The sequence below is a fragment of the Asterias amurensis genome, chromosome 9 (assembly GCF_032118995.1).
Source record: "Asterias amurensis chromosome 9, ASM3211899v1".
In the NCBI taxonomy this organism is placed as follows: Eukaryota; Metazoa; Echinodermata; class Asteroidea; order Forcipulatida; family Asteriidae; genus Asterias; species Asterias amurensis.
The window spans coordinates 4,981,579-4,991,173 of record NC_092656.1 but is presented as its reverse complement, the minus strand read 5'-3'; the positions used below and the strand labels follow the sequence as shown (position 1 = coordinate 4,991,173).

The 9,595-nt window shown below is 38.6% G+C and overlaps 1 protein-coding gene across 1 annotated transcript; it reads right to left on the bottom strand.

The window, feature by feature from the left end:
* Positions 1 to 67: 67 nt before the first annotated feature.
* LOC139941341 (large ribosomal subunit protein uL22-like) lies at positions 68 to 4,521 on the bottom strand. The gene is made up of 6 exons (XM_071937783.1): positions 4,445 to 4,521; positions 4,105 to 4,145; positions 3,410 to 3,544; positions 2,325 to 2,423; positions 1,438 to 1,534; positions 68 to 336 (listed from the first exon to the last, which is right to left on the bottom strand). Exons 1-6 carry the CDS (start codon positions 4,482 to 4,484, stop codon positions 194 to 196), a joined length of 555 nt encoding a protein of 184 aa, XP_071793884.1. The 5' UTR covers positions 4,485 to 4,521; the 3' UTR covers positions 68 to 193.
* Between the last annotated feature and the right edge of the window lie 5,074 nt (positions 4,522 to 9,595).

Below are 9,595 nucleotides of genomic sequence, written 5' to 3'. Positions count from 1 at the left end.
AGTTATTAGGTTAATTAAAATCTTGCAACACTAACACTGGATAAATAACACAAAGTCTGCACACATATTTGCTCATCTGTAATTTAGCTTATGATCTTTTATTAACAACACGTTTCCCGACTGACCGTTGCATTCCTCTGTTAGAGATTCCCTTATCTGTCTGTTTGTTTCCCCTCCCCCATGATTGATGGATCTATTCCCGACCCATCATCTTCTGGCGAGCCATCTTCTTCTTGGAGACTTTCTTGGTCTTCTTCTCGACCTCGTCGGGCTTGGGGACAATCTGCTCACGCTCGGACAGGATGACCTCAACGTGGCAGGGGGAGCTCATGTACGCTAGAGAGAAGAACATTGATAATAAAATTATTTCATTTTGGGGTGGACAAAGACAGATTGACTGGAGAGGGTTTGAACCTTTGACTCACACAGGGGTGAGAGTCATTACTAAGGAAAAAACTTGGATACAAAAATGTTGAAATGATGCCATTTCTACTGTTTGGTATTCATCTCGGGTTATAGATTTCAAGGAGCTTTTGGAAACAGTATCCAAATCACTAGAGAAGTAGACCAATGAGCAAGATTTCTTTATTTGTGGGAAAAAATCTGTTTCTGCTTTTCTTCACCAGGCCGACATAAAAGGACTGGATTCAGCCAAATGTCTGAACAATCTCATCCCTGCTTACAGTTTAAATGCTACCAATTGAGCAATCTATCCCTACTACTGGTGGTCTCCCTAATTGTCAATAACTATGTTTGTATTGGGGGAAGGGGTTATTATTTGTTATATTAACACTACTTGAGGCCAAGAGGAGCGAAGACATTCCCCCCCCCCCAAAAAAAATTGTCACATCAACAATACCAAGTAAAGCTGACCTTACTTAAAAAGTTTGAAGCCTCAGTTTCCCAATACTAGTTTTGCAAGAGTAGATATTTGTTGGCAAACACCCTTCTTCAAGTTATTATTAACAACTTCACGCCAGTCCATAGTCCGTACATTTGAGCACAATGGCGTCAGTGCACTATCAACATAATGGAATATTAATTTTTGGTTTTTACCCATATACACCGATGTGTGTAGCACTGTATACTCGGTACTTCCCCCCCCCCCCCCCCCCCCCCCGAGTCCTGTGAAAAAAATCAAACTGCCTCTAGCTACCGGGCAATCTCGGTGGTCTAGTTGGTATGACACTGCTCTAGAATTGCAAAGGTCGTGGGTTCGAATCCCACCCGAGTAAAATGCCTGTGATTTTTTTTTCACAGGACTCGGGAAAGTACTGAGTATACAGTGCTACACACATCGGTGTATATGGGTAAAAACCAAAAATTAATATTCTTTATCCTCGATGCAAATTTAACATCTATTAAAACATAATGGAACTTCACTCCAGATTTGAGTTCATAAATTTGAAACCACAATTTACAAAAGGCTCAACTTACGATTGATGCGACCGTGAGCACGGTAGGTCCGACGTCTCATCTTAGGGGCAGCATTGACCTGAATGTGGTCAATCACCAACGAGTCCACATCAAGACCCTGAAGGCAAACAGTGAGAAATGGTACAATAGTTTCATCAAAATTTAAACAAATCTTTTAGTTCATTTAGTTATAGAGAGCAACTCAGATGGTCAAATCGTTATGCCATCAACTATTCGACGCGCAAATCTTTAGGAACAGATGTATGTACCCATTAGTAATATCTGAACCCGACAATGTAGTTTTTTTTGCAGGAACAATACACTACCATTGCACCAGGATAGGGTGATTTCTGATAGCTATAGTTTCAAAAAAATGATGTGGATATCGACATCCCATCTTCACATTTAAGTGAACTTTTCATTACTTTACGTTATATTTGCAGATTCCAATGTGTTGAAAGTGAGAATTAAACTAGTTTACAAGTAATAATATTTTTTTCAAAGCAGAGGTGAACAGCATACTGTTTGTCTTTGTAATCTCCTCAAAAACAAACTGAACACACAGTTGCAACACATAGATTCTGGTTCTTCTCAGATGACCATTTTCTTCAAGAGTCTTGCAAGATTGTATCCAATCAACTAGTTTATACCTTAAGCTATCAAAAAGGTGAGAGACCTAGCAACTACAACACTGCCTAGTAAAAAATAGTCAATCCCCATTATAAAGACAACTCTTATAAAGAGGAACTGCTTCACAAAGAGTACATTCTTAAATCCGGACTCTTATTTCTGCTCTGTTTTGCTGTCTTCTTACAATAGAGTTCCTGTCATAAAGAGGTAATCTGGCCAGTCCCAGCGATTTAAGTCAAATGTAAGAACATTTGGGCATGCAAACTTAAGAATCTTACCTTGAACTCCGCATTGCTCTCAGCGTTCTTGAGAAGCTGCAGGAGGAAGTCAGCGCTCTTCTTGGGCCAACGTCCCTGGGTGTGGTTCCATGCCTTTGCCTATCCATGGAAAATAAAGACCAATGTAATCATTCACGAACATAATATTTACATAGAGAACATACTGTCATAAACCTGGTACATTGTTAAGTGAAAACAACTTTTGGCTTTAACATTTACTATACTTTTGCCTACAGTCTGTTTATTTATATTTTTTTATTTCAAGAAATTGCCAAACACAAGAACAGAAGGTCACTCAAGATGAGTACTACAAGGAAAGCAAAGAAAGGGTATAGGGAGATGAGTACTACAAGGAAAGCAAAGAAAGGGTATAGGGAAACAAGATAGTCAACCCCGTTATAAAGAGAGCTATTATAAAGTAACTGGAATTCACAATCCAAGAAACAATTCTGACGGTGAACGTTTATCATGCTCATATTTTGGGGGATAAAAACTTGAATCTTTTTCCAAAACCACAACAATGTTACTTGGAAGTGAACCGATTCTCAAAATTACCTCTAACCAAGCAAGTTTTTATTGTTATTAATTTTAAGGAGTGAATACCAAACATGTACCTTCCTCTTAACTGTTTCGATGACTAGCCATCAGCCACCAGATAGCTAGTCTCTTCACAAGCTCATAGCTTTTTATCAATAAGGGTGGGTGATGTTTAAAGGGACAAGTTGCCTTGGATCGGTCGAGTTGGTCAATGAAAAGCATTTGAACAGTTTTTTAAGAAATCAATATGGTTCAGAAAGATGTTTTCAAAGTAGAATATAATGATCCACACAAACATGCCTTGAAGTTGCATGCTTTTCCATTTATTTTGCGAACTAACAGTCAGCCATTTTTAAATGGTGTGCTGTGTAAGTTTAAAACTTCATGCAATTTTGAGGCATGCTTGTGTGGATCATTATATTCTTCTTTTAAACATCTTTCTAACAATATGCATTTTACAAGGAAAGGTTTCAAATGCTGTTCATGGACCGACTCGCCCGATCCTAGGCAAAGGTCAAGATACAATCATGCTTTGGTGGTCACCGTACCTGTGCCTTGCGGCCGACTCCACCATTGAACCTCCTGAAGGGTACACACTGCTTCTTCTTGATCACGTCATTCAGGAAGCGTGTTGCTTTGCGCAGATGCATGTGCTTAATGACTGCAGCTGTCTCCCGCGTGTTCTAAAATGCAAATAAGATAATACATTAGAAGCTTTAACGACTAACTGATTTCAGCTTGGAACCCAAAAATGACACCATTATGGACAGCAATGTGGACAATAACAATATTATGCCTCATGAGCGAACTTAATCACAGTAGCTGGCAACCCTGAGGAGTTCAGTTAAAGGCAGTGGACACTATTGGTAAATACTCACAATAATTAGTGATGTAGTCTTTAAGAAAGAAGTAATTTTCCACGAATTTGATTTCAAGACCTCATATTTAGAACTTGAGGTCTCGAAATCAAGCACCTGAAAGCACACAATTTTGCGTGACAAGGGTGTTTTTTCTTTCATAGTTATCTCGCAACTTCGACGACCAATTGAGCTCAAATTTTCACAGGTTTGTTATTTTATGCATATGTTGAGATACAGCAAATGAGAAGACTGGTCTTTGACAATTACCAATAGTGTCCAGTGTCTTTAACAATAGGGTGCTTGCTATGTGAACCAGAATCACAGGGGATAACCCTGTAAAATGAGAAGGTCCCTCTTTGGATCTTACTGTTCTGTTTACATACCTTGAAGTGAACACGAAGGTAGGAGCCACGTGCCTTGCATGCTGGAAAAAAAGGAGGAGAGATATCACAATTATTATATCCTTTTTGAGGTAATTTGTAAGATCCTAATTAAAATCATTCCTGGAGCAAATCTGTCTCAGAGAGTCAGAGGACAAAAAAACCCAAATTGAAACTTCTTGGACTGGAAATATGAGCATTTATGGCCCAGTAAAAATTTGAGTAACAAGCCCCTAGATCAAGCCAATGGTATTTCCCCAAAAAATTAACTGGCTTTTGTTTGGCTAGAGGACCACTTTTTTAGGGGGGGGGGGGAATGCCGAAGTACTTGAATAAAACTTACACTTTGTGGCATTATCAGGCTCCTGCGAGTAACGCGTCATATTGTCAGCACCTGTTCAAGAAAAAACCCCAAATATAATTATTGAGAAATTTCGCAATTTATTATTAGATACCGAAGCAAACGTGACGTTATTAGAAGAGAATTCCTCATTGGCTGAAGAGCTAATTGGCTGCACTCTTCACGACATAATAAAACAAAAATCAATGATTGACAACAAACACCTCTAAATTAGTGTATTTTTTTTCTGGTGCATGGAACATGTACCTGAAAAAGCTGACTTTCAAATTCATTTTGAGACTTGCTAATAAAGCAGCAGGAGAGGAGAGTGAAGATTTTCCAAATCAACAACATGGAAGTTTTTTTCACAAGCATTTTGAACAAGTCAAGCAATAGAGTCGTCAATGTATTTTGAACAGATTTGCACAATCACAAGTTGCGTTGCTTGTTTGTACTGTAGAATCGACATTCCAGTCCAGAATGCACAGGTCTATCATTCTGTAAATTTGTCCTCATCCTGTGATTATGCAAATCAATAAAATGCCCTCAACGAACATTAACATAGCATTGAGCATGTTGAGTCTGCAAGCATTTGGGCTTACGCCTATTGGTCAAGATGTACACGAGGGGTGTTCCAATCCACATGGTTTTCAAGGAAACTACGGTCAGTCTCAGCTTTGGCAAGTTTTTGTCACTCTCTTCTCCATAATATTTTCCTGATATTTTTCATTTTCTTAACTGATTGACATTCATACATTCGTGCGACTGAGTGTTGGGGGATAGAAGATTACGATTATTGTGACTACATGAACTATTAATGATCGACATGACCGAACTGAAATGAGGTGTATCAATTCACAATTGATTATTGAATTTTGTGCAGACAAAAATGATCACGAGCAAGATCAATTCAAGTCGACCCTCCATCCTCAATCCCACGACATGTTTTTTTAAGGGCGAATTGCACAGAGGGAAGGCACAATGAAAAAAAGATGAAAGGAAACAACAAAATAGTGAAATATTGGGAGTAGTGACTGATAATGCTTCATGCATCTAACATTCCATATTGTTTAACAACAATCTTACACTAACTCGCCCTATATTATGCATGTTGACGTAGGCCAACGTTGAATACGCTAACGTTAAAATAGTGACAATGTTCAACAGTCAAAATAACTAACACAACCCAAATATTCTACGGAAAAATTTGTATCAAACTAACTAGTGAACATTGATTGTACATTCACATTCAAAGAAAATAGATTAGGGGTTCAGAATTTATTGGATGAAATGGATTTTAATTTACTAGATGTCAACGTTTCCGTACCTTTACAGGTAGACACTGTGTAAGAGACCGATCAACCTCGTTTATAGGTTGAGTCACGATATTTCGTTCATCCCCGCCTACTGAACGTGTGAGCCATCGCGTGTATTTATTTGGGTACAAGTACAAGTTTATCTTTTAGCTTTCCACCATCAATAGGGGGCGCACTCGAAAAAAGGAACTGAGGGCGCACTTTGCTCATGTACATTTCTTGGTCAATGAAAATTTGTACCAATATTATTTGCCAAAAAATACTTAAGTTCTTACAATAATATCAAATTACCTATGACTGATCAAATCCAGTGTATAATACAAGGCAAAAGTTGCACAAGTAGTTCATGAAGGAATTATTATTGTTTGTTTGTTTGTTCGTTTGTTTGTTTGTAAAAAAAGGACAAATCTTTACCCTAGTTATTCAATATGAGTGCCCAATAAACCAAACTCAATAAATGAACGCAAATTTTGAGAAGAACATTTTGAGGCCCCCCCAAAAAAACAAAACCCGAAATCAAAGGACACACAAAACCCCCAGAACCGGACCAAGGCAATTTTTGTAAAAAGGAGCACACAATTGATTCCTACAATTTAATTTATTATCTGAGGTAAAGTTTCAAACCCTGCTTATTATTTTATGACAAAATGATAACCGGGGCACTTCAGAATTTAATAATGACAATTTGGAAGACTTCCTTTTATTAGAAGGTATAGTCGTTGCATTAGGCCTCGTTAGGCCTCACGTGAGTGATATGACAGGCGCAGCGGAAGACTTGATAATCGTGTGAAATGTCGCCAATAAAAACATTATGCACGCTGCGTGGTTAGACCATTAAAGTTGGGACAAAAGTAGTCTGACCCTGAATTAATAGCAAAAACCATAAATTTATCATTTTTCCTCCCTTTTAGGGTATCTCTAATGTGAACCTTAATGGCACCTCAGTTTTTGCAGTGTACACGGAATGTCAATCTGCTACTTCGCCGAACTCTTTTTTGTGCAGAGGAAAGAATTATTGCCGTTACAATCTTTCAAAAAGTAGAAACTTGCCATGATTTCAAAAGCGTTCAAAAATAAGTCTAATTTTAGGTATAGGCCCAACCAAATCACTTTGAAAACACAAAGGTTTTTACTTTTTAACCCTCGTCGTCGCCAAGAAAGCCTATCGTTGTATCCTTACAAGAAAAATAAGGCGAATAACTCCATATAACATTCATACATCGGACCAACAATGGTTTGTGTTGTGTCAGCTTTTGACATCGGCGATGACGTTTTTGTTTGTTTCCGACATTGGCCAATGGTGGCTCTTGGTTAGAAGTAGGCCTATCTCATATGTTTTATGTTAAAGATTAGTGTTAAGCAGGCCTATACGGAAGAGTATAAAGGACATGGTGAGGAGGGGAAAAACGAAGCCATTTCGCTCGGCCGGGTGGATTACTGATAAAACTGTTTCGCCTGGGCGGTAGTACGTTTTAGCCCTAGCGGATTACTTTTTCGAGACCGTGGCGGATTACTTTTTCGCCGGGTCGGATTACTTTTTCACCCAGGCGAAACAGTAACAGCGAAAAATAAATCGCGATAGAGCTCACAAAAAGGTAAAAGAAAAGAAAAAGGCGGAAAAGGAGGCTCCCTTGCAGCGTCTTTCTTTCCAAACTAAACTGAAAGAATTATTACGGTCCATCACTTCCATCCCACTTAAAGGCAACGCCCCCCGCGGCCCCTCCTTAACTATTTAGCCACTGGACCGCCCAGCCGCCTAGCGATACACTGTATGCGGTAGGAGGAAACCTCGCTAGCTTGTGTTTGTAGAAAAAAGGGAACATCAAAAGAAAACTCGATAGTCATTAGTAGGTCTACGCATTTTGTTAATCCATCCAGTTGTTTATAAATCATTATTAATTCTCCTTTCACAGTTGACTTGTCGAAGCTACCGACGATGAAGTAATTTAGCTCTTACCAATTAGTAAACGCAAAGGAAACTGTATTTATTCATCATTAATAATGATATTGTCGAAAACTAACGCCTTCGTATTTAATTGTATGAGCATTGAGCCAGATAAAAGCCTTGAAAAGCTATTGTATCCATTTTATCCTTACAATAAAATATTCGAGAGCCGTTTATTGTTCCATATGGGAGCTTGTACTTTTATACAAACATTACCGAAAGGGTAAAAAATTGTGCATAAATATTAAGCTATCTTTTAAAAATTGAACTACGATTCCAGTTGTTTACTGCAAGAATCTTGAAAAATTGGTTTTCAGAAACTCGGGCGGTGCAGGGACTAGAGGGTTAACTTCTTCATTCATTATGTTGAGCTTGGCTTTAGCTCTTGATGTTTTATGGTTTGAACGCAGTGACTTTTTGTGGTTAATTGAGAAAACTTCAACCCATATATCAAGACAAAAGCATATCAGGGAAATTTTTGTTTTTTTAAGCATAATAAACAGGAAATCAGGTGACTTGACTGCATGTACATGTACTTCTAATGTTGATTATGTATCTATTGTGACAACACCCGTCATCATCATCATCATCGGATATATAAAATACTTGCGTCCGTGGCCGCCTCATCCTCAAATTGCAATGGGCGCATTCCTGATGTCGCCGTCATCACCTGGGCAAAATTTCACGCCTCTGCTTACCGCAAGCAAAGAACTGGCTTTGGATTCGGCTCCAGGCTTCGTTCTCTGGTCGGAAGCCCTGAGCACGTGTACACAAAGCACGCACAATTGCAATAACAACTGCGAGCACCAGGCTAGCTGCATTAGCCGAATCTGGAGCCGAAGCCGTGGTTTCGTAAAAGGTCATACGTCAGCTTCGCAAGCGGAGATAGCCATAAAATTGGGCCCAGTTTAGTAATGTTGGATAGAGTAAAATAATATTTTGCCAAATGGTCATTGTCTGTGTTTTGCAGAAATGCCGTATTTAATTACATTTGAGTCGAGCCTGTCGTTTGATGTTCAGAAAGAATAGATAATGTCATTTGCGGTAGGCCTATGTTATGAAACGAGGGTTTTACGAGGGGAAAGATAATTACCGTCATACAGCAAGATGAAGCATTTATTATTATGCCGTCGACTTGTCATTAGACTGCTCACAATGACAGCGATTCCAAACAAGTGAAAACGGCCGCATTAATAAAAGCAAGCTTGTTACTGTTGAATGACCGCTTTCGAAATAGATCCATTACATTTATCACCTTTGATTGTAATAATGTATTATTTGATCAGCCGATCTGGAATATCCTTTTTTAACAGTGTATACTTCATTTTGTGTAAACGTTTCAAGGCACTGGTAGCTGTCAAAGACCAGTATTTTCACTGCAAAATAAGTATAAAATAACTAACATGTCAAAATTTGGGTAATCAAACTTGCAAGAGAAGAATGAAAGAAAAACACACTCGATGCAGTACTTTGTGCGCTTTCATATGCACAAAAAAGGCTTCAGCTGAATGTTTTTATTTTATTCGAGTGGGAAATTATCTCTTTCTCAACAACTACATTAGATGGAACCATTTCTCACGATGCTTTTGTCATTTATCAACAGCTCTCCATTGCTCGTTGCCAAGTAAGTTTATATGCTTATTTTGGGCAGTTGCCAATTGCGTCATATGCTTTTAAGTATATAAATTGTGTCCAAACGGAAGTTATTTTGAGATGTCGCGGAAAAACCTCTATCACGTACCATTATATTATGCACGCTGTGTGTGTTACTGAACACTTGATTTGACATGCGTCGAGCGCAGGAGCGCTGGACCGTCATTGTCACCAACCACGATTTGGAAATTGAATTTCATGAAGTGAATACTTACTGGCAGTCAGTGATCACTTTTGCGG

Bases quoted from the DNA above. Each gene is read 5' to 3' on its own strand.
- LOC139941341 (XM_071937783.1), bottom strand. From the start codon at position 4,484: ATGACGCGTTACTCGCAGGAGCCTGATAATGCCACAAAGT. The intron at 4,146-4,444 runs GTAAGTTTTATT...CTTTTTTTCCAG, and splicing joins GCCTGATAATGCCACAAAGT to CATGCAAGGCACGTGGCTCC. The intron at 3,545-4,104 runs GTATGTAAACAG...TTTGCATTTTAG, and splicing joins ACCTTCGTGTTCACTTCAAG to AACACGCGGGAGACAGCTGC.